General features: G+C 52.7%; 2 protein-coding genes and 2 long non-coding RNA genes across 11 annotated transcripts in view; 2 read left to right on the top strand and 2 right to left on the bottom strand.

Annotated features, from left to right (window-relative positions):
• The window catches only part of PI4KB (phosphatidylinositol 4-kinase beta), a 30,064-nt gene extending 18,559 nt beyond the window's left edge, over positions 1-11,505 (top strand). For 5 of the 6 annotated variants that reach the window (XM_017674937.3, XM_073234627.1, XM_073234626.1 and 2 more), the window contains 9 exons: positions 1,452-1,679; positions 2,528-2,755; positions 4,341-4,450; positions 5,012-5,116; positions 5,330-5,453; positions 6,138-6,403; positions 9,037-9,169; positions 9,426-9,546; positions 10,640-11,505. In XM_017674937.3, coding sequence (XP_017530426.1) covers positions 1,452-1,679; positions 2,528-2,755; positions 4,341-4,450; positions 5,012-5,116; positions 5,330-5,453; positions 6,138-6,403; positions 9,037-9,169; positions 9,426-9,546; positions 10,640-10,821 — 1,497 coding nt within the window. In that variant the 3' untranslated portion in view covers positions 10,822-11,505. Of the gene's footprint in view, positions 1-446; positions 677-1,451; positions 1,680-2,527; positions 2,756-4,340; positions 4,451-5,011; positions 5,117-5,329; positions 5,454-6,137; positions 6,404-9,036; positions 9,170-9,425; positions 9,547-10,639 lie in introns of those variants that run through there. The other variant, XM_073234628.1, reaches the window with a different exon arrangement.
• LOC108406312 (uncharacterized) lies at positions 3,000-6,257 on the bottom strand. The gene is made up of 2 exons (XR_001855430.3): positions 6,122-6,257; positions 3,000-3,168 (listed from the first exon to the last, which is right to left on the bottom strand). It is a non-coding gene; the product is annotated as an uncharacterized lncRNA (long non-coding RNA).
• Positions 11,506-11,694: 189 nt separating the features above from the next.
• On the bottom strand, positions 11,695-20,662 carry ZNF687 (zinc finger protein 687). 3 transcript variants are annotated; one of them, XM_017674934.3, is made up of 9 exons: positions 20,223-20,662; positions 15,195-17,308; positions 14,865-15,043; positions 14,276-14,452; positions 14,016-14,178; positions 13,532-13,864; positions 13,293-13,405; positions 12,939-13,080; positions 11,695-12,791 (listed from the first exon to the last, which is right to left on the bottom strand). In XM_017674934.3, exons 2-9 carry the CDS (start codon positions 17,289-17,291, stop codon positions 12,294-12,296), a joined length of 3,702 nt encoding a protein of 1,233 aa, XP_017530423.1. In that variant the 5' UTR covers positions 17,292-17,308; positions 20,223-20,662; the 3' UTR covers positions 11,695-12,293. The 3 variants fall into 3 exon arrangements, with proteins under 3 accessions (XP_017530423.1, XP_017530424.1, XP_073090724.1); XM_017674935.3 differs by lacking the exon at positions 20,223-20,662 and adding an exon at positions 20,019-20,152; XM_073234623.1 differs by lacking the exon at positions 20,223-20,662 and adding an exon at positions 19,351-19,920.
• A 24-nt stretch (positions 20,663-20,686) lies between these two features.
• Positions 20,687-21,996, top strand: LOC108406311 (uncharacterized). The gene is made up of 3 exons (XR_001855428.3): positions 20,687-20,836; positions 20,993-21,200; positions 21,288-21,996. It is a non-coding gene; the product is annotated as an uncharacterized lncRNA (long non-coding RNA).
• Positions 21,997-23,668: the final 1,672 nt, after the last annotated feature.

Here is a 23,668-nt window from a genome sequence, read left to right as displayed (position 1 = left end):
CATCTGAGTGGATGTACTTAGGCGATCAGGGCAAACAAAGGCTGAATCTCCAAATTTCTTCTTCCTTTCTTTCTCTATTAGGCCGTGGGACATCTCCAGGGACCACAGAACCCTAGTACTATTGTCTTCCTGTCTCTGTCTCTTTTCAACCCTGCCTTCCAGGGTTGAACCAACCCCTGACTGATTCAGACCCCCTGTATTATTTTTGTGTGAGGCCCTGAGCCAACCCCCTGTGGGATAGAGGCTGAGAGAGGCTTTGAGCTCTCTGTGCACATGCAGAGGTGGGCTGGTATTGCCTGGCTTTCAAAAAAAGCTCTTTTTTGCAGTGTGAGGGAGTGAGGGTAGAAATTCTCAATTCTCAGGAAATTGCGTGAGACACACACAGAGAAAAGCCTGGTGAGTGAAATACTATTTCTAGAAGAGGAGAAGATACTGCTCTTCTCTACCTGAGGGGAGATGGGATGGGGAGTTGGCTGGCTATCTTGATAAAATGCCCCTTTTGGTACAAGGACTTTGGGGAAAAAAGCCCTTCTTCATGTCTAGCTCAGTCCATTTTTTTCCCCACCTCTGCCTTACTCTGGAGACTGACTGTGCCCTTTCTGGGAATGACTGAGGAGCCCAGCACAAGGAGCCAAGTGCACGGCAGGCAACAGTACGGGAGCTTAGTCCCTGAGAGGTAGGGGAAGAGGACCCAAGGAGGAACCACTGAGAGAGGCAGGCCTTCAAAGCCAGCGTCATGGGCTGAAAGGAGCTGCTTTCTCGATCTGCCTACCTACCTACATCTACCTACCCTTCACCTGCTTTTTCTCTCCCCATTGATCGTTCCTCCATTAATGCAAAGTCTGCTCATCTTCTCATCCCCGGCATGTGCACTGACCCCTTCCTTATAAGAGAATAGGGTGGACAGGGGGATGCCATGGAAAGCAGCAAAAACCATTTGAATGGAATGACTCCTTATTTTGAAAGGGGAAATATTGACTCCAAGCTCCCCTCCCTGGCCTTGTAGGCTCTGACAGAGCCCCCCAGCAGAGTGTCGGCCAGGTGGGGAGAGGGACAACCCTGTTGTTGAGATGGGTGAAACACTTCAGGTATAAGCAGCTCTTCTCTCTGGGGCCCTGGCCAACCTCTTTGGATGTTGTCCCTGGCCCATCTTGAAGCCTTGGGATAGTTCCTGAGAAACTCAAGTCAAATTAAGAAGGGTGCTTCCCAATGACCTGGAGTCACGTTCCTCTTATCTTCAAGAAACAGCCTGTAGAAAAGGAATGTTTCCAATTCAAGCTGACAGGAATTGGGGGGCGGGGGCATCTCCTGCTAAGGCTGAAAGGTAGCTCCTTCCCTGGTGTTCTCCAGACACTGGATCTCTGGCCTGCATGGCCTGGAGTGACTGAGTGGGTGGGCCACCTTTTTCTATGGTTTCTTCACTATCTTTGCTTTACCCCAACCCCTTGTAGCCTGTCAGACTGGCTCCTGAGCGAGAATTCATCAAGTCCCTGATGGCAATTGGCAAGCGGCTGGCCACGCTCCCCACGAAGGAGCAGAAAACGCAGCGGCTGATCTCAGAGCTCTCCCTGCTCAACCATAAGCTCCCTGCCCGAGTCTGGCTGCCCACTGCTGGCTTTGAGCACCACGTGGTCCGTGTGCCCCACACCCAGGCTGTTGTTCTCAACTCCAAGGACAAGGTAGGTGGGTTGTGGCCCAAACCCTACCACTCAGCTGACTCTATACCATGATTGTCTGGGGTTTACATATATGCCCTGGAATGCCCCACCAAAATCCCAGACTCCTTCATAGTCCATGTACACCTGTCAACTTTGATCTACTTCAGTTCTGTTGTGATTCTAAAGACCTTGTCCCCTTCTCAGGCCTGTCTTTCTGGACCAAAGAGGCCTGATTTCAGCTTGCCTCTTGCCCTCTTAGTCACTCTCCCTTCCCCTCACAGATTTTGGTAGCTCTTCCTTAGCCGTTCTGTAACTCTTAGGCTTTCCAGGGACAGCAACAGTGAGAATAGAGAAATACTTTGTTTCTAAGACCTTTTTTGATCAGAGTGGGCAGGGAAAAGGATGCCCAATTCACATTGAAGAGAATTAGCTGAATTTATCTGCTGGTTGTAATGAGTACTGACAGATCAGATTCTTCTTCCAGAGAAAGTATGGACAATTAGAACCCTGCTTAGAACAGTGCCCAGCTTTTTCCCTTTCTGTCTGTCTTTAGGACAAGCCTCCAGAAGCTGACAGGCCTCTCTGATTAGTGTTAATCAACAGTTTGGAATGGTTTTGCCCTGGGGCATGCTTTATACTTTTTGAAGCTCAGCTGAGACATTTTGAAGACTTGGGTACTCTCTCACCCAAATTCTTCATATAGGTGTAGAGGACAAGTTCCTGCCCTAAACGTGGTGTTTATAGTGTCCAGGGACTGATTGATGAGGTTGGAGCTAGGACTGGGCAGCAGGAAAAGTTGTGTGAATGAAGCTAAGATGTGGGGGCAATGGTGAAGGTAAGCTGCAAATACTATCCACCCCTCAACCCAGGCTCCCTATCTGATCTATGTGGAAGTCCTTGAATGTGAGAACTTCGACACCGCCAGTGTCCCTGCCCGGATCCCCGAAAACCGCATTCGAAGCACACGGTCTGTGGAGAACCTGCCCGAGTGTGGTGTTAGCCATGAGCAGCGGGCAGGCAGCTTCAGCACAGTGCCCAACTGCGACAACGACGATGAGGCCTGGTCAGTGGATGACATAGGCGAGCTGCAGGTGGAGGTGAGGGGCTCCGGAGAGGCAGCTCTGGGCCAGCACTCTTCCCCAGGAGCTTCCAGTATACTAGAGACCAGACCACATGCTGAGAAGGGCTTAGGCAGGGTCCCAGGTGACAGGGCAGGTAGGAACAGGTATGAGAGGGAAAAGTTCTGACCAGCCCTAGGGTGGAATAGATTTGCATGGAGTTCACTTTACTGCAGGAGGAATTTAGGTTAAATGTAGGGAGGAAATTCAAAGCCCAGTGGAGTGAGGGAAATTTAATCAAAATATTTATTGAACATCTGCTAAATAAAGTCTCAGGAAAGTAGAGAATAGTAAGTCATAGTTTAATAAATATTTCAAGAAGTCCTGATGGAGGGTCTCTGTGGCAGCAGTGAGTGCTGTGATCCTGGCCCTACCTGCAAGGAGCTTCAGACCTAATAGGAGAGAGAATGAGACCAGTTAGCAGGTAGTGGTAGTACGGTGGGCTCTAAGTCATGCTGGAGAGGATGGGGCACTATGGGAGCACCTGTGCATGGGGATATTTATTCCAGACTTGGGGGTTGACACACAGTTTCCTGGAGGAAGTAATAATCCAGCTGGGCCTGAAGATTGGGTAGGAATTAGCTGGACAGAGTATTCTAGTTGAAGGGAATAACGTGCAAAGACTCGAAGACAAGAGACCTTGGCCTGGTTTTGGAGCTGAAATTTGTATGGCTGTAATGGGTGAGCATGGGTGAGAAATGGTGAAGAATGGACTGGAAATGTGATATGTCAGATTTGTAGGAAGGATCCTGTACATGATGGAAAGAAACTTAGACTTTATTCTGAGGTTGTAAGGAGCCAGAGCAGGATTACATGTAGGGCTGTGACACAACCAGATTTCACTTTGTGAAGACAGACTCTCTGTCCTTGAATTTAGAGTCAGATTAGGGAAATTGGACACAAACATTTATGAAAAAAATCTATAAGATGTATAAGGCAGTGTGCACTATATGACGAGTGGAGTTTAGGATAAATGATCTGGTACAAGGGAAAGGACTTGATATGAGCCTTGGGGTCTGGTAGAGTATTTTATAGTTTGAGAGATGAGGAGATAAAATTGAATACCTTAGGCTGAGACATGGTCAGAGGAGCCTGGTTTTGGAGAGGCTGTGCTCTGTACTCTGAGGGAGAATGCATCCCTCCCCTTGGGGAGCTTCTAGTGTAACCCTGAAAGTTCAGCTTGCTGTGATGGTCATGCAGTGGTTTATAAACTTCAGCATGTTGAGAGTCTTCTGGAAAACTTATTAAAAATTCAGACTTCCAGATCCCATTCCCGGTAATTCTAACTCAGATCAATGGTGGGGTATGGGAATCTCCATTTTAGCAGCATTCCAGGCAGTTCTGATGCAGGTAGTTCATACTTTGGGAAACACTGCTGTATGACCTCTGTGAGTGCCTAGGCAATTTGAGGAGATACATGAGCAGGGGAGGCCTTTCGGAGCAGTTTGAAAGTGAGGAGGATTATGACATGGAGACAGCAAGTCCACAGGGCAGTGTGAGTAGGAAGTGAAAGAAGCAAGACCTGTGCTGATCACTTCCAACCGGCACTGCCCACTCTCCCCAGCTTCCTGAAGTGCACACCAACAGCTGTGACAACATCTCCCAGTTCTCCGTGGACAGCATCACCAGCCAAGAGAGCAAAGAGCCTATGTTCATCGCAGCAGGGGACATCCGGTATGGCCAACCCACGTGGCCCCTCATTTTTCCATCCCTCTTTCAGGCCCTGCCTGTCGCTGTGTCCCCTTCTTCTCTGTCAGCTGGTGTCCTTGTCCTGAGACCCCCAGACTTGAAGCAGTGAAGGTGCAGGTTGAGAGTACTAGACTACTACACATGGAAATTAAATTTGAAAAGGACTTCAGAGGGATGAAAACACCAGAGGAAGGACTTAGAGCAGCATTTCTCAGAGTAGGCCTGAGAACTACATGTGTCAGAATCAAAGGAGAGGGAGGAGATATTGTTGGAAATGCGAATGGATGGTGGAACCACACCTGTTCTGAATCAGAATCTTCATAGAAGAATGGTGAGGGCCTGGTAATCTGCATTTTAATGTGATTCCAAGCCACCTGGTTAGCAAGACACCAGTGGTGTGTTTCCTTCCATGAGTCCCTCTCAGCCGAGGTTTCTATCTCTGTGTGCCCAGAATCAAGGGAACAGTGCAGGAAATGCCGGCATAGACAGGGACATGAGACTCTAGGGTAACTCCTCCAAGCAAATGATATAGTTTCTTCCTGCTAGACGGCGCCTTTCGGAGCAGCTGGCTCAGACCCCTACAGCCTTTAAACGAGACCCAGAAGACCCTTCTGCAGTTGCTCTCAAAGAGCCCTGGCAGGAGAAAGTGCGGTGAGTCAGGTCACGGGGTGGTCTCTACTCTCAAAGCCTGGAAGTAACTGCACGTACTCACTGCACCCCCCCCAGGCGCCCATCAGGCTCCCAGGTGGTCTGAGGCCTTGCCCTCTGTGGAGTTTGATCTGGAGTTTTGGTGGAAGCTCTGTCTCTGTCCTCACACCTCACACTGGCATCACCCTTTGACACCTCTTGCTTCTCTCTTCACAGGCGGATCAGAGAGGGCTCCCCTTATGGCCATCTCCCCAATTGGCGGCTCCTGTCAGTCATTGTTAAGTGTGGGGATGACCTTCGGCAGGAGCTGCTAGCCTTCCAGGTGTTGAAGCAACTGCAGGTAAGAGAAGGGACAACTACACATGTCATTCTGCCGGGAGCTGCGGCTGGGGACCAGCTTCCTGCCCAGGTTTAAATTAGATGCAGTTTGCACTAAAGCTGGTGCTCCTTCCTCAGTATACTTCCCCAGGAGCACACCCAGGAACAGCTCCACAGTGCCCTCTTGTGGCCCTTTGTGACCTGCACGTGCTCTGAAAACTGAACTTCGGGGTGCTGGGTTTGTCCTTTGGTTGAAACTCCCCTGGTCTGCGGCAGGTGGGCTGCAGTGTGCTGAGATGTTGATCACATGGGGCTCTGGGTTGGTTGCTTCACCTGCTTGATCCAGTTAGTTCATATTTTCATTTTCTAGAGAAGGCTTCGCTGATCTAAATCCTTTTCTGACTTTTACCCCTTTTCTGTGAACTTGGATTAATATCTCCTACTCTCCCTGCTTGTGAGGTGACAGTGTAGTTTCCTGTTCTTCCTGCTTTTGGGGGGCTTTCTACCTAGAAGATGCGTTTAACCACATACCTCCCTGTGTCTTGGCAGACCCTGGACTTCCTTTCAAAACTCCTTAGCCCTCAGTGGGTTCAGCAGGTTCTACTGACTTTTTGGCCTAGAAACCAGGATTGGTAACAGGGGTATTTTAACCTCTTCCCCTAGTTCAGACAAAGATGATAGTCCCAATACCTCTGTCTCCTCACAGTCCATTTGGGAACAGGAGCGAGTCCCCCTGTGGATCAAGCCGTATAAGATTCTTGTGATTTCGGCTGACAGTGGCATGATTGAACCAGTGGTCAACGCTGTGTCCATCCATCAGGTGAAGAAACAGTCCCAGCTCTCCTTGCTTGATTACTTCCTGCAGGAACACGGCAGTCACACCACCGAGGCATTCCTCAGTGCCCAGCGCAATTTTGTACAAAGTTGCGCTGGTTACTGCTTGGTCTGCTACCTGTTGCAAGTGAAGGACAGGTAGGTAAATTCCTGCCCCTCATCCTAACCTTTCTCCAGGGTTCCCTCCATCCCTTCATGTGTGCAGTTTTCACTCATTCATCACCACTTTCCTTGGCCAAGATGGAAAGGTGAAACAACATATCTTAAGCGGAGGAAGATGTGTTGATGTGCCATTAAGCCAAGGAGGCATACTGACAAGTGCTAGGGTAAAGGGACAAAGAAGTAAAGGATTTATGGGAAGGATTTAAGCAAGGGTTTGAGTGAGCAGGGTCTTTGAGAATAAAGGAAATGAGGACAGAGAACGCTGTGAGGGAAGGATGCTCCAGGTAGAGGAACAACTCAATGTAGTTAAAGTTTGGGCTACCCCACATGACAATAGTAGGTGCTGACATCAGGCATGAGATTTAGGGCAGATTCAAAGGGCCTTCCTGATGAGGCTGAGAGGTTGTATTTCACAGGTGGAAGAATGACACAGTCCAGTCTGTGATTAATGAATGCACCCCGTGGTGTCAAAGGTGATGTTGGATATAGATGTGGCATTGTTGGGTGTAGCAACAAAGCAGGAGATCATGAGGCCTGGCTGAGGGCAGGGGTGGTGACGGAGAGCAGAAAGGACAAGGGGGATATGAGAGACATGTTGGAGATCTAGTTGAAACTCCCAGCTGGATTCTCCTTCTTGTTCCAACATATGACTTCAAAACTTTAAGTATCTGTTTTGCCCAGAGCTGTCATTCTTCCAAAATCCTATGACCTTTATGAAGCCTAAGTTCACATATAGGCAAACTACAGATCATACAAAGATAGTTACACCACCAAGGCCCTGCTTTCTAAGACTATCTGCAGACAGTGACTAGGGGTCAGTACTCCAAATGCTCCTGTGAGTTGCACCTCTCACTGGACACATAGGGCAGCTGTCCTGGGAATGCAGAAATGGAAATTCAGTGGCCTCTGCTTCCAGGGCTCCCAATGACATGATGGCACATTAAGATTTAGCTAACAAGGTGGCTTATCAGAAATCTAGCATCTATTAAATGCCTGCCATGGCCTGACATTCTTATATTGAAATCAAATGAAAGCCCCATCAAACAGGTGTTTCCTCATGAGGGAAATTGGGTCAGGGAGCTTTCAGAACCTGTGCTCATTCCACCCTGCTAGCCTTACAAATGCATCCTGCAGAGGGTCTGCATGTGAGGGCTGAAGGGAAATCTGGTGATTTATCAGAAGTTTGGTTGCAAGCTTTTGCCTGTCCCTGAAGAGTTAGGATTTTGAACCCAAGACCCAGAGATCCTAGAGCTGAGCCCTGGGGACTGAGTAAATGGGTGGCAGGGAGGTAGGTGCTAGTCCAGTTTCTAGGCTTTCCTTTAGGAAACCAGTACGTTTGGAGGATTACAGTCCATCCTGTAAAAGAGGGGGAGGGGTCAGGCAGCTGATAAATCTTTCATAACAACCCAAAAAAGTATCAATAGATGTAGTCAAGCCATGAATGGAATCAGCTACTGGAAAGAAATAGCAACAGTTAGCAGACCCAAAATCAGAAGCAGGTTTAAGGTCTCCTTAACTGCACCCGAATGAGTCCAGAACGTCCTTGTAGCTGAGAGCAGCTCCCGCAGTTAAGAAAAAAAAGAAATTTCCCTTCCCTAGCTTTGGCACCTTGGGCACAGAAGTCACTTCTCCTCTCAGAGCCTGTTTCATCACCTTTAAAATGAGAGGTTGCACTAGGACATCAACCAGAAACTTTCTGGCTCTCAAAATTGTGCCTGTGTTGCTAAATTGGTAACGCTTCCCAGAGCGGGAAGGACTCAGGTGGATCTTGGTTTTCCCTCTGGTCCCTCACTTTTGGCCAGTCAGACGAAACCTGGAGGTGGCCCACAGCCTGTGAGCTTTTAGCCTCACAAAGCTTCTGTTGACACTGAGGTCAGTTATGCTGAATGGACCAGGCCTTACAGGCTTAGCATTGATTGTTACTCCTCCCACTGGCCATTCATGTGGAAATCACAAAGCTTGGATTTACTTCCCTTTAACTCTTCTTCCTGCAGCTAACTTGTAGTAAATGCTTCCTGAGCTTTTTTTGTTTACATAAGTGATTTTATCAGATAGTTAAACCTTACCCGAAGAAGCCCTATTTTACATTACATTGTTTTACATTTAAACACTCAATATGCATGCCTCAAATCGCTGCTCCCATCTGGCGGGGTTCCGATCTGCAGTGGGCTGGTGAGGAATTGCACATGAAACACAGGTGTAAATAGGTTCAGATTGGAGGCCTCTCACTGAGCCAGGGGTTTGGCCTTTGTGACAGAAGAAAAAAAAAGGCCGCCTTTTCTTGCTTTTGAGTTCTCTGCTAGATTGGGATCAGTTTGGACGCAAAAAGTACAATTTTTGGAAAATAGGGATGACCTTAAACTATTTTATGCAATTGTTAATAATGGCAATTTCAGACCCCACAGCATTTGCTAACAGTTTACTTTTCTCATTTCCCTTCTTTCCACTACTAGCTTAAGGTTTTAGGAGGTTAGACCAAGAGTTCTTGGCAGCAGGAAACATGGCAAGGGACTCCCCTGCCTGGTATCATGTGGCCAATGCATTGCAGCTTGAGGCTTCCGCCTCAGTCAGACTTAACTACTGCCTCTTCCTCTCTGCCCACTCCTCAGACACAATGGGAACATCCTTTTGGACGCAGAAGGCCACATCATCCACATCGACTTTGGTTTCATCCTATCCAGCTCACCCCGAAACCTGGGCTTTGAGACATCAGCCTTTAAGCTGACCACAGAGTTTGTGGACGTGAGTCAGGAGGGAGAGGTGCCTCCCCAGGTTCTTCCTGTCTTGGGAAGGGGAGCTAATGGGCTCCCCCTGCAATAGGGATGAACAGAACAGAATTGGCAGTAAGTGTGAGGTGGGGTGTCCTGGGGGGGCTTCCAGCCTGATAAGAGAGTGGGGAAGTAACAGTTTGGTGTGTTAGCCCGGGTGGAGGGAGGAGTTCTGGCCGGCTTGTAGGCTGTTAAGCCCCCTTGCACACACAACTCTGCTCCCTTCTCAGGTGATGGGCGGCCTGGATGGGGACATGTTCAACTACTATAAGATGCTGATGCTGCAGGGGCTGATCGCTGCCCGGAAACACATGGATAAGGTGGTGCAAATCGTGGAGATCATGCAGCAAGGTGGGTTGAGGGGAAGCCAGGTGTTTGTGGGTAGGGCACTGCCCATAGTGCCACAGGATTCCCACTTCTGTTGTGTCCCTGGAGCAAGGAATTTCCAGAATGTTGATAGCACCTCAAGACTAGGGCTGGGAGTTCCCAGGGTTCTAGCTCTGATTTAGTACCCTGTTTCTCCTCGGAGACACTCTTACTGACCCTGGCAGAGCTGGGTCCTGGGGGTGTGGGGGTGAGGACATAATAGTCTCATCTCCAGCCTTCTGGTCCCTTCCCATCTACCCATCCCTTGTCCAGCTCTTGAGTTCCTGTCTCTTCCTTCCATCACTCAGCTCTTTACCAACTCAGGTGCTTCCAGTCACCACTTTTCTACCCATTGGCCTTTAACCTCTGACTGCCCTGTCCTCAGGTCCCTTCCCTATCCCAAAACTCACTCCTGCTCTGAGCTAAGAGGTCTTTCCTCCATCTCCCATCTTTATCTGCTCACGGTGCTGCTCCTCACTGCCTCACCACCTACTGCCTTCTGTCCAGCATCCCTCCTCCCCTTGCTCCTCTGGGCCCTCATCCCCATCTCCCTCCTCGGGGCTAAGTGTACACCCAGTCTAAGCTGCCCATCTCCTCCCCCTCCCCATCCCCACCCCCACCCCACCCCCAGGTTGCCATCGTTGCTCAGGAGCGTCCACGTCTGGCCCCCTGGTGATGGTGGCCCAGGTCACCTGTATCAGACATAGCACAGGCAGAGGCCTACAACCAGATAAGTGCCCAGCCTAGGGCCCACTCCAGAGCCTCTCCCCGGCCTCCCCCCAGGGTCCTGAGACTCTGCTCCCGCGGCCACCACAGGGAAGGTGTGTTGTCGGCTCTCTTCCCTCCTCTGCCCTCACCCAGAGGGGCTTAGGAGCGTGGGGCGAAGATGGGCTCAAGACAGGGCCTCCTGCCAATTTTCCCTCCTCTGGCTCAGCAGAATTGGATCTATACTGTGAGGGAGCTCTGAGGGGTAGGGAAGGGGCACTTCAGATACCCCGGCTCTGTGTTTGCTCTGGCCGTTACCACTGCCTGTCCCTCCTTTCCATCCATGACTCGGTGCCTTCACTGCTTCCCCCAGGTTCTCAGCTCCCTTGCTTCCATGGCTCCAGCACCATCCGCAATCTCAAAGAGAGGTTCCACATGAGCATGACTGAGGAGCAGCTCCAGCTACTGGTGGAACAGATGGTAGATGGCAGCATGCGGTCCATCACCACCAAACTCTACGACGGCTTCCAGTACCTCACCAATGGCATCATGTGACACCCTCCTCAGGCCCCATGGTGGGGGATTTAGGGGACCCTCCCTGGGAGGGCCCTTGTTTAAGAAACCCAAACCAGGAAACCCCACACACCCAGCCATCCACCCAAGGGAAATGGAAGGCAAGAGATACAAAGGATCATGTAACCATAGAGCTTGCCAGGGGTGGGAGGGCCAGATGTGGGGTCCAGAATTGCTGGGCCTTCCTTGCCACCTACCCACCCTCGGCTGTGTCAGTATTACCACCTGACAGACCCCAGGACTCACAGCCCTCCAGGGAAGAGGTGACAAATGTGAGGGACATTGGGGCCTTTCCTCTCCTCACTTGGGTCCAAGAGGTTCTTTCCACTGGCCATCCTCTTAATCTGTTCTAGGTCCCAGAGGGGAATAATAGGTTCTTGGTACTTAAGACTTGACCCTGTGGTTGGCCTGTGGCCATGCTGCTGCCCGACTGTCCCCTTCCAGGGACCGACCCTTAGGCCAGGTTCCCTTTGGTAGGTGGGCTCTGGCAAAGTCCTGCACTTGCTGAAGTCCACAGGGGCAAGGAAGGAAATTACCACCCTCCAGTACATGAGGGTATTGGCCTGGCCATGGGGAATTCTTTGCCCTGATCCCTTCCCCACATCCAGGGAAATAGCTCTCAACTTTTTAATTTTTATCTGAAATAAAGTCCTTAGCCATGTGTCATTTCTGAGTTGTATTTTGGGGTGTAGGTGATCAGTGAACAGATGCCTCAGCGTCTAGGATCCAAGGTACACCACCCAGAATGAGGAGGAAGACTGCTTTGTCCTGCCTAGCTCAGTCAATACATTTTTGACTCTTACTCCCTGCCTATCAAGTCCACATTGTCAAGTCACATGAAAAGAGAAGCCTGGATGGGATTAACCTCGAGCAGTTTTAATTATGTTTTTTTCCCTCCCGTTTCCCCCATTGTTAGTATTACTACTACAAGAATAAAGGATTCCTGAGACCCAGTCCCCTCCTCTTCCTGGGCCCCCTTGACAGGACTCATCCCCACCCTGATTTCTGGGGGTGGGGAATAAAAGAAAGGCACTGTGGGAGACGGGGGCGGTCCTTGAGTGCCAGGGAGCCTGAGGGGTGGCACTGGGGCAGGGCCAGGCCCACGGGTTGAGGAGCAGTGTCCTGACTGCCCCAGCAGTGGTCCTTCCTTGGGCCTGTCAGGCAGGCCTAGGAAAGTCCCACCTCACATCCCCAGGTGCACACTGCTCTGCAGCAGGAGGAGAATTAGTGTTGGGCTTAGAAAGAAGAATGGAGGGCCCACTCTAGCAGGGCCAAGGACCAAACCCAAAGTGGAGACTGCAAGTAACTATAATCCTCAAAAGCTTATCTTTGGGGGCTGGAGGAGGACTGAACAAAACATGAATGATGACAACACCCCTCAGCCCAGAGGCCAGGCAAGCAGCAGTAGCCCAGGCTCCTAGGGAAGGGGGGGACCGCCAGTCCAGGCCTGGGGCCTAGTTGTCCCCACTGCCCCCTTGCCTAGCCCTGATGAACGCCATGCCGTGTGTGCGGAAATGGGTCTTGAGGTTGAGGGGGCTATCACAACTCTTGCCACAGACTTTACAGGTCAGTGGGCCTCCAGCAGCAGGCAGGGGTGACTCTCTACCCTCTGGATCAGATCTCGATGGAGGTGGGGCCTCCTCTTCCCCATCCCCCAGGCCCAGGGCACTGGCACTACCCACACCCCGTTTCTTCTTGTGGCTGATGAAACGGTGCCGGCTCAGGGAGCCAGGAGAGGCAAAGCACAAGCCACAATCGAGGCACTGCTGGGCACCACCATCCACCCTCAGCCCCACCAGGAGGCTCTGCTCCACTGAGCTGCTGCTCCGGTAACGCAGGGGGCCATGGCCTCCCGACCCGGGTCCACCCCTGGGGGACTTGGCTGGAGGTGTTGTGCTGTCAGGCTCCTCACTGCAAGAATCAGAGGACTGGCGGTGTTTCCGTCCCGTCCCCTGGAGAAGAGTGAAGAAATTGGGTGCCAACATCACCCCCAACTGCCCCTGGCACCCCACCTGGCTTCCTAAGGCCAGGGTCAGTAACCTGCATTTTCCCATAACCATGGCCCAAACAGCAGGACAGCAGGTTGGGCCTCTGCCTACCTGGGCTCTAGCACCAGGGCCCCGAACCAGGGCACTTCCTCGGCTAGGGGACTGGGCCCCGAGTGGCAAGCCATGCCGGACCTGGACGTGTTTCTCCAGGATCAGGCGGCTGCTGAAGGTGCGTTTTCCTTCTGTGCAATACCTAGAGGAGAAGAGGGGGCAGGACTGGTGCCAGAGGCACAGCCCAAGACCAAGACCCGTGACTTGAGAGGAGGTGGGCTATTGGAATGGAGGGAGGTCTCAAGTCCACTCAGACAAGAGGCAGGTGGAAAGGTACTTCAGAAGACATGGGGTCATGGGAGTGAGGGTCACCTGCTGGGCGGAAAGAGGAAGGGGGCAAGGGACAAGGGTTACCTGCATGGATAAACTCGCTTGATACCCTCATGATTGACCCTGACGTGACGTCTCAGGCTTGGGGCAGAGCAGAAGGAGCGTTCACACAGGCGACAAGGGAACTTTTTCACTGACTAGGAGAGAAAGGAGTGGGGAAACTAGAAGCCAGGCTCCATCAGGACCCCATCCCCACTTCCACACAGATCACCCCAATGCTGCCCCTCCAGCCCATCTTGCTCCCCTGGGCGAGCCCCACTCACCTTGCCATGCTCCTTCTTCATGTGAGCCACATATTCATCACGCTCAGGGAACCAGGAATGACAAAGGCCACAGGTCCAGCCTCCAGGGCCCCCACCCCCACCCTTGATGCCTTTGCTCCCCAATTCCCGCCGGGGCCGTTTGGTTGGTCGAGGGGGGTCTGGGGAGCTGGGGAGCTCTTCCTCTTCTGAGGATGATGATGATTCCTCAATAGGGGGAGCTACTCCTTCCCGAGACACAGCCAGCTCCTCAGGCTCAGTTTTGGGGGTCAGAAGGGCAGCCCCGGCCCCTTTCCCAGCAGTCTCCTCCCCCAGGAGCCCCGACTGGTGGGTGTTCTGTAAGGAGACAAGGCAGATGGCAGTTGGGGGCTTGGGCCTGGCTTTGCCAGATCCTCGTTTCTCCCTGGCCCCCACTTCCTGAGGGTTATGTGACCCCAGCCTCAGGTCAACATAGCTGAGCACCCTGCCTATCCCTTGACTCCTGTACCTTGAGATGTTCCAGCATGGTCCTTTTTTGGGCAAAAAGCAGAGGACAAGATGGACACTTAAAAACACTGACACGCTGGGGCAGCAAGTGCTGGTCGAAGTGTGAGGACAGGAGGGGTTTGTGAGTGAAAACTGTGTCACACATGGCGCACTTGTAGATCATCCTGTGTGGACAGAGAGAACAGTGTAGACACCCAACCCCGTCAAGGCCCAAGCCCCCCTCCAGCTCGTCCCTCCTCATGCTCCCTCCCCAGGTCTCACTTGGCCTGCTGCGTGTGGAAGGTAGGATGCTGGGTGTAGAGGTGGGCGTGAGCGCTGGGTGCAGACTTGAAGGCCATGGGGCAGATGGGGCACTTGTGGAAAACCTCGCAGTGTGATGTCTGGATGTGGGACTTGATGGAGTTCACACCCCCAAACACCACTGCACAGCTGGGGCACCTTGGGAAGAAAAGTGGGAGGTGCTGTGGTGAGGCAGGGATAGCGCCATGCCCATTTGCCCACTGTACACTCTCTCAGGAACTGGGGGGACTCTGGAAAGTTCATCGGCAATGAAACACAAGCACGGTGGAGAAAGGAGGGAGCTTCAGAGACTGGACTCCCCGAGGGAGGCCTGCTGAGGCAGAGCTGGGGCTCCAGAGGTGGCCCTGCTCGCCCCCCACTCTGAGGAAAAGGGTTGGGAAGGCAGACAGACGCCAGGCTGCACGTGCCTGCACGAACCCTGAGAGCTTCAGCTGGAGGAATGGGGCTCTCCTGGAGAGGCCATCTAAAAGGCTGGGGCTGGACAACATTAGACCACAAAGTGCACGGGGGAAAGTGCTGACACACTGGGGGGAAGAGAGGTGTGAGGCACCTGTATCCTACACGGCGTGAGAAATGCAGACAGGCCTCCCGGAGATGAGTCTGAAAATTGGCTTGTAGGAAGTTGCCCCCGCACTCAGGGCAGACATGGGGAGATCGGTTCTTATGCATGCGCTGGTGGGCACTGAAGCTGCAGCGATTCGGGAGCATCATGGGGCAGGTTGAGCACACCTGTGAAGGGGGTGGTGAGAAAAGGTGAGTCAGTGAGGAATGGCCTGCCCCCATTACTACTACTAGCCAAGCCCTCAATACCCTCCTAGATCCTATCCCCATGGCAACTGGCTGTCCCCTTCCCAGGGAAAGGCTGTGAAAGGCAACTCACATTGCTGGAGGCCCCAGGAGCAGGAGGCCCAAGCTGCTGGAAGTGGGCCGCCATGCCAGCCTTGTCCCGGCACTGGTCCTTGCACTCCAGGCAGCGAAAGCACGTGTAAGCAGAGGTCACAGGGGCAGAAGGTGGCTCAGTTGAGAGTGGCAGGACAGGGCTCTCAGCAGCAACTGTCGTAATGGTGGAGGTGATGGCCGCATCACCCTTGCCCAAGGAAGGCAAGGCTGGAGGGCCAAGAGCAGGCGGGACAGCCAGCAGGGGTGTGATGTCCGGCTGCCCCACCATCTGGTCAAGGGCAACAGGCCTCATGACCAGGTGCGAACACTGCATGACGAGTCCCTTGTCCTTGTGCTCGCGGGCATGTAGCAGCAGGCTGCACTTATTGAAGAAGACCAGGCGGCGGGCGCAGTGGTTACAGGTGACCTCGATGCGCATGCTCCGGCGGTCATAGTGTCGTGCCAGGCTCTTCTCCAATGAGAAGGCATCTCCACACTCAAGGCAGCGGTAGCCCGCTGGAGGCAAGGCAAGCCCAGCCTCAGCCGGTGGACTCAGGTTTGGCCGGTAGGCAGGTAGCAGGTTCTTGCTGTTAAGGATCTTGTTGAAGGCTTCCACTAGGCTGGACTGGGTCCGTGAGATGACCGTGCCACCCCCTGCACCAGCCCCGGCGGCTGGCTTAGAAGGCTGCACCATCACCACTGAGGCACCGTTCACCTTCTGCCCCCCTGTTCCCAGCCCTGCTCGTCCCTCAGCCTTGGGCAGAGCTTGGGGTACCAGACCTAGCACGCTCTTAGCCATTGTCTTAGGGCTAGTGGCAGTGCCCCCAGGCAGAACCACAGCTTTGCGGGCCACGCTAGCCGCCATAAGCATGGCAGTACTTGCATTCTGGATGGTGGCCACAGGCAGCACAGTGCCCTTCAGCCTTGTGCCATCACCCAGTTGGACACTCACCACCTTTGGACCCTCAGGGTTTGGGGTTGCGGGGGACAGCTTCAGGAGGCTAGCCTCAGCCAGGAAGGACCCCTCAGCCATGGGGGCAGGGGGATCGGGGTCTGAAGGGACCCGGGTTACAGTCCTTGTGATACCCCCACAGGACGTTTTAATCGTCTTGATCCGTACCTTGAGGGGCCTAGAGGAGCTGGAGGAGGCAGGGGAGTCATTGCTGTCCTCATCTGCAGCCTCAGCTCCACTAGAGTGACTCCGGGGGCTTCCCAGGGGAGACTTGTCCACCAGCCCCTCATCTTCTTTTAGGGGCTGACAGCCGGGCACTTTAGCGGAGGTAAGAGGGCTCTGGTGCCCTGGAGACTGCTTGAAGAAAGGCCCCCGAGCAATTCGAGGAAGCAAGGTGCTGTCAGGGATGCCTGTGGCCTCAGGGCTAGAGCCTGAGCCTAGCTGGGCTAGGCTCTGGGGATGAAGGGGGCTGCTGCTGCCCTGCTGCAAGGCCTCCAATCGGGGTGAAGAACCCGGTGGCAGGAGGGCCGGGCCATTCTCCCGGGTCAGCTCAAAGGGAGAGGAAAAAGGAGGTGGGGTCACAGCCCCTTCCTGAGATGGGGAGGGTGCAGAGGGAAGCAGGGGATCAGGATGCACCCCTGGCTTAGGCCCAAAATTAGCAAAGAGGTCCAAGGGAGCTTTGCCTTCCATGGCCTTTTCTTTCCAGGATCCCCCGCTAGGAGAAGGTAGAGACTGGGGTGTTCCTGGGAGAGGAGGCTCAGGGCCCCCAAAACCATTTTGCATCAGACGAAGTCCCCTAGGCCCTTCCTTAGTCACCCCTTCAGCCAGGGCCCCTTCCCTTCCTGAACTCCCAGGTGGGGACTCAGACTGCTCAGGACACACAGTGTTCTTGACAATGACGCTGACTGCCGAGATATCTGATGGTGGCGAGCCATGGTCACAGGCCTGGGCTAGAGCCCCAGGGTCATCACCAGCAGCTGCTGCTGCTTCTCCAGATTCACCTCTTATACTAGGTTCTGACTTCCCTGAGCCTCCTGACCCCTCATTTTCTTCTGGGCCAGTGTGAATGGCTTCATTTGCATCAATGTCGGGAATGTCAAAGGCCGCAAGGAGGTCATCAAAATCAGGAGTCTTCATATCCCCCATGGCAGCGGGCTCCAGACCTGATGAGAACAAGAAGAGAAGCTGAGAGCTCTGGAAGCAGGAACTCTGTACCTCCTCCCTCAGGACCTTCTTCATCCTGTGTCAGAACCACATGCACTCGACTTGGGCGCCCCTCTACCACAGCGCAAGCCCTGGAGAGCTGGTGCAGGCATCTGGTCGGCCAGACCCTAACACTGAAAGGGGAGGTAATATGCACATTCCAAGGAAGACACCAAGATCCAGAGAAAGCGAAGGGAAAGAGACTGCTCAGAAATACAGGTAAGACAAAACGGTTATAGAGGCAGAGGGAGTTCAGTGAGGACCTTGGTCGAAACCACCTCAGTTCCTCCTGTGCCCAGCACAGAATCAATTAATCAGTACTACTATTAAGGAGGAGGATGTACACGATGCTGTGGGTCAAAGGGCTCATTCATGGCAGCATGGGACCCATTCATAATTCTTCATGGATCTTCTGGAGGTTCGCAGAGATCTGAAAGGCCATGCGTACAAAGAGGCAGTGACTTAAACCAAGACAAGAAATTATTCTAGTTCCAGCTTATCAATGGCCTGCTTGATAAACTGTTATTCCACTGCCTTACATTTGCTGTTTGCAAGGGGGGGCAAGTAATCCATTTATCAGGGTTATTCTGAGCATGATAATGTAAACATGAGAGTCAGAATCTAGAACCTATTCCCGCTAGGACAAACAAGGACATCTCAGGTCAAGGAGAAGTTGGGAAGGAGTAAGCACTGTAAATCTGTGGTGGGGTCAGAGACAAGAGTCAAGGGCCATGCAAGGCCATCTGGGGCACGTGGGGTCATCCCCAACACCTGGAAATCCAGCTTGGTTAACAGGGAGAAGTGGACTCAGGGAAATCACCCAAAAGACCAAGACAGAAAGAATAAAACACAGGAACAGAAAGAGACAAAGAGACTAGACAGAGGGGAAAGCCGTGACAGCAGCCTGGTCACAAGGGCCCTAGCCGAGGCTTCTCCCAGGCACAAACACCTGCTGCCTTGCTCACCTACCTTCCCCAGAGCGGCCCGCTCCCCGCCCTCCCCTAACCAGCCCCTCCCCCTCCCTCTAGTACTCTCTCAGGGCTAAAACCCCAGGGCACAAGCCTCACCAGCACAGCTGCCACCACGGGGGAAAGCTGGGCCTGCTCCCCACTGTCATTTCTGCTCTGAGCTCCTAACTCACACTCCTCACCCTTTTCATCTTCACTTGGCAACAAGCAGCTCAAGAAGTCCCACCCAGCCCCAACATGGCCCAGCACACACACACACAAAAAGTCCCACAAGACTTATGTGGCACTTAAACAACAAGAAAGCCAGCCCAGAGTTCGTGGGTACCCAAGTCTGTCCTTTACCAGTTTCTTCCACAAGTGTTTCTGTATCTAGGAAGAAGCACTCAAGTAGTCTCTGTCCTCATACGTTGCCTGCTCGGGATGCAAGTCATTTTTCAGGGCCAATTCTCTCACCTCTTGCCAGCCTTTAGACTGTAACTGGAGCTACTCCAGCAAGCGGCCAGTGGCACTGCTGGGACCAAGGTGTGGGTGGGAGAAGATACCAGATACCAACCAGAGGAAGAAAGGGAGTGCTCCCCTCATCACCCCAAGTCATTCCGCAGGTTTGGGATTTCGACAAAGCCCTTCAACCCCCTGTGGCTGCCCTGATGGACCACTAGGGCCCTCCCTCGGCATGGCTCTCTCCGAAAAGCACTCATAAAAGTGGGCTGATGGAGCACAGAGCTGTGGGGACTATAAGAAAACATCTGCCAACTCGTCTTCCCCAAGCAACTCCCCCTTTGGCGTCCAAGTGACTTAGAGGTCGTCGGAGAGCCAGCAGGACTGTCCCCCAAGCAGCAAAGCTCCAGCAAGAAAAGACTTCCCCCGACCCGACCCAGGCCTTTCAGAGGCTGCTGCGCCCTGTCTCTTGGGCTCTGCCTCCACCCCTCTTTCCCTCTGTTCTTCCCCAAAAGCTAAAGGAAGGGGGCTGAGCAGGAAGAGGGAGAACTGGCCTGGATCGGGTCGGGGTCCACTGCCCTTTCCCTTTCCCTGACCTGGAGCCTGCAGTGCAGAGGACGGCGAGGGCCAGCAGCCGGAGACGATTACGCTGCCGCCAAGCTGGCGAGCGGGCAGTAGTAAGTCCCTGCCATCTGCCGAAGCCCGGCGCGGAGAGCGTGTCCGGGGTTGAGGAGAGGGGGCGGTGTGTACACAGGAAAAGCCAGAGGGGAAACTGAGACGTGCAACGCTTCTCTCCCTCCCACCGGCATGAGAAGGGAAGGCTGGGCCTCAGCCAGGGCCTTGGGGTACCGTCGCGCAGCCCCTCCCAGCCCAGAACTACACGGGAGTAGGAAGGCGCGTGGAAAGAGGAGTGCAGAGGGGACCGTCTTGCGTTACTCGCAGTTCTCCAGCTGGGGGTCGTCCCGACCCCGACCTCCTCCCCTCCCTGCACAGCGCAGCACACCGCCCCTCTCGCAGACTCCCAAGGTTCTCTTGAGATTGGGGAGTGATCCAGGGGGCGCGGCAGCCTGGAGCGTCTGAGTCCTGTCCGGGCCCGGACGCTGAGGCTCCGCTCCGGCCGGGCCCGGTTCCCCCGCCCCCATCCCCGGACATAGACACCATTTTAGGTCGCTACATCCGCAGCCTCCAGTCACTCCGCCGCGCTCCAGACGCCTCTGGGGCTGGAGTCGGTAGTGCTTGGGAACCCCGACCCTCCCACGTTTACCCTGCTAGGGGCTGTGCTTTCAACAAGCTGAGAGTTTCCTCCATCCGCCCCAACGGACTGAGGTTGCGTCCGGGCCTTCCTAGAAGCCGCCCCAGGGGGGCGGCGCGGAGAACGGGGTAGTTGACCAAGTGGGGGAGGGGCGGGGTATTTACCCGCCCCCCCGGGGGCGGGGCCAGGGCGCGTGTTTACTCCATGCACGCTTACTCGTTCCGCTCCTCCTGCAGGCCGGGACTCGGCCGTCTCTCCCCTGCTTCAGCCGCTGCCGCTGCCGCCACCGCCGCCGCCGCCACGGCCGCCCTCTCTGTGGCTGCCGCTACTTCCTGCTTCTCTCCGCTTCGGCCTCCCCCTCCTTCGGCTCCCTCCGCGTTGCCGGGCTGAGCTGCCCGCTTTCGCACTCGCCATTGGCCAGTACCCGCGTCGTTCAGTACTGCGCCCCTCCCAGCCGCGCACGGGGTTGGCTTTAAGTACTGCCGTTCGGAACAAGCCCAGCGGACTTCCCAGCTTCATTGGGCAAGGACCCTAGGCCTTCTGAAGATGCCTCTCCCTATTGGTTGTGTCTGAGTCTGCAGCTCAAAACCTGCCCCATCTGTGCAGCTCAAAAGCGATTGGCCTCCGCCACTGTGGCTCAGAAAGAAGCCGACCTGATTCCCCGCTTTCCTACCGGAGGCAGTGACTATCCCGGCGCGTCTCCGCCCCCCTCACTCCCAATTGGCCGCAGTCCTTGAAACCCACAGTTCTCTATGCAAATTTAAAGGACTCTCAGCTTCCATTTGATGGCCACTTTGAGGAGAACCTCGTTCACTCTGAGAGGAGCTCAGGTGTGTAGATTGGTTTGCTGTTTTCTCAAGCTAAACCCCAATGTCAGTAATGCCGTGCAAAAGTCACAGAATATAACGTCACCCAAAACATTACGTAGTCTGGCTGACCATTTCCTCTTGGTTCTCACACTAAATCGTCCTATAATTTGCCTGTAGGGAGTTCTCGCGCGGGCCAGCTCCCGGGAGAGTGGCGTCACCCATACGTTCCCCGAGAGGACTTGGAGCGGGACCGGGACTTGGAGTAGGGACGAAACCGACACCTGACGCCCAGGAGGAACTGGCAGACCGGAAACAGGGAAGAGGTGACGTCAGAGTGCTGGCGTGGCCTGGGCCATTTCCAACGGGATCTTAAAGCGGCGTGCTGGTAGGCTTCCTAAACACGGGGGTGGTGGGGTGGAAACCCCGCCCACGTCCATTCCCCATTTAATAGCTCTTCTTTCCCCGCCCCCAGCACGCGTAGGGGTGGAGTCTAGGCCGATTTTCCCGCGCTTCATTGCCCCGCCCCCTGGAGGCGGGGGAAGGGGAGGGAATACTCGGAAAACTTGTTGCCCTGACATGCTCATCAGCACGCAGAATTTCAGAAGTCGTCTGCGAACCACTGCTCCGCAAACAATACCCCGGCGGCGAGCCTCTGCAGCCTGCAGCGCACCCAGCCCCTCACAGCAGGCACGTGGGTATTAAAAGTGGTTCTGTTACCTTGCCCTGGGGTCACTGGACCTCTGGACCCAGGATATTCCGTATGCCCTGAAAGTTGCGGGGATAATAGCAACTGTACTGAGGTGTGAAGTGGCACTTCTGGATGGGACTCTTGGGGCCACCACTTACCATATGGTTCCCTTGGGCAAGTCACTCAACCTCCCTGAACCAGTTTTCTCATGGGTAAAATTGGCATTGTAATAACTATTGACGTTGTTTTATGAGGATTAGGAGCATTTATAATTTAAAAGTGCTTTGTAAAGTGATGGACAAGTGGAATTAGTATCCCACACTCCGCCACCTTCTTTCTCTTGGTTGCCTACAGTTGCTGCAGCTCACAGCGCTCTTCCATCTCTGAGCAACTAACTAGAGTCGCATATCAGATGTAGCCAACCCGCAATCCATTCCCACCTCCTTCTCTTAGTCTTTCTGTATGGAATAATAATTACTACTGCTATACACTACTATGTGTGGGAACTTAATTATATTAACTCATTCCTTACCACAGCCCTGTGAAGGAGGTACTATTATTACCTCCATTTTACTGAGAAGGAAACTTTTGCACAGACAAGTTAAGTTAGGTGACTTAACCAAGGTCAAAGGCAATGGAGTTGAAATGGTCCAGAAAGCTAATCACTGTATTTCACAGATTCCCTTGCCAGGACAGTTCTAAGTAGAAATTTGTTCTTCAATTAAGTGCACTGTTAATTCATTTAAGTAATATTCTAATTCAGTATTTCTTGAGCACCATCAATGAGTAAAACTCTGTCACAGGCACTGAGGATACAGCAGTGAACAAAGTAGACAAGAATCCCTACCCTCATGAAACATACATTCCTGTGGAGAAGACAAGCAGTAAATATGATAAATAAGTAAAATACATAGAAACATGTTACAAATGATAATTTCCAAAGAGAAAATTAAGCAGGGCTAACATGCTACAAAAAGACATGGAGAAACTAAGTACACATTGATTGCTAAGTGAAAGAAGCCAATCTGAAAGGGCTATATGCTGTATGATTCCAACTATATGACACTCTGGAAAAGGAAAAACTATGGAGATAGTAAAAAGATAGTAAAAAGTGGTTGCCAAGCATTCAGATGGAGGGAGGGACAAGTTGGTGGAGCACAGGGAAACATCAAGGCAGTGCAACTATACTGTATGATGCTGTGCTCGCAGGTACATGACACATTTGTCAAAAGCCCTAATGTAAATGGTGGACATTAATTAATAATAAGTAATGTATCAATAGTGGCTCATTAATTGTAACAAATGTACCACACTAATACAAGATGTTAATAATAGGTGAAACTAAGCAGAAGAAGTGTATGGGGAACTCAATTTCTGCTCAATTTTTCTATAAACCTAAAACCGCTATAAGAAAGTCTATTAATTTTTTTAATGTAAAAAAATAAAGCAGGGAACAAGGACAAAGTGTGGGGAGGGTTGCAATTTTAGATAGAGAGGACAGTGAAGGCTTCTGAGAACGTGGCATTAAGGCTGAAGTTTGGTGAGTAAGCCATATAGCAGTCTGCATAGCGATCTGCAAGAATATTCAGGAAGAAGGAACAAATGCAAGGTGGGAGTGTGCTCCAGAGAGGTAAGGGCGTGGGAAGAGTGAGTCAGGTCATGGGATGTTTTGGGGACTATTGGAAGGACTTAGACTTTTTATCAGAGTGGGATGGAAAAGAGACCAATTGTGGCCTGACTTATCTTTTAAAATGGTTGGATGTGGGTCATGAGGGAAAAAAAAAAACTCAAAAGCTTGGAATCTGAAGAAGTAGAAGAATAGTAGTAGTATTTATGGAGCTGGGAAGACTACAGGAGAAGCAGGTTCCGGGGTAAGATCAGTAGTTCAACTTGAGTCATGTTCAGTCATATTACACATATAAGTGGAGATACAAACTTGGGTGTCAACAGCTTATAGACTGTCTGAAATCCAAGTCAAAATGGGTGAGATCACCAAAGGAATGTATGAAGATGGAAGGGGAAGAAGACGCAGGACTGAGCCATGGGGAACTCCAGAGTTTAAAGGTCAGGGAAGTGAGAGGAGCCAGTAAAGGAAAGAAGAGCAGAGAAAGGAAGAAGGGAACCAGGAGAAGGCTTTCATCCTTGAAGGCAGATAAGGAAAGTTC

This window comes from Manis javanica, chromosome 4 (genome assembly GCF_040802235.1).
Source record: "Manis javanica isolate MJ-LG chromosome 4, MJ_LKY, whole genome shotgun sequence".
Lineage (NCBI taxonomy): Eukaryota > Metazoa > Chordata > Mammalia > Pholidota > Manidae > Manis > Manis javanica.
This window is presented reverse-complemented; position numbering and strand designations above follow the sequence as displayed.

Coding starts and splice junctions, on each gene's coding strand:
- ZNF687 (XM_017674934.3), bottom strand. CDS start 17,291: ATGGGGGATATGAAGACTCCTGATTTTGATGACCTCCTTGCGGCCTTT. Junction 14,179..14,275: donor TTCCACACGCAGCAGGCCAA/GTGAGACCTGGG, acceptor CTGTCCACACAG/GATGATCTACAAGTGCGCCA. Junction 12,792..12,938: donor GCCCTGGTGCTAGAGCCCAG/GTAGGCAGAGGC, acceptor ACTCTTCTCCAG/GGGACGGGACGGAAACACCG.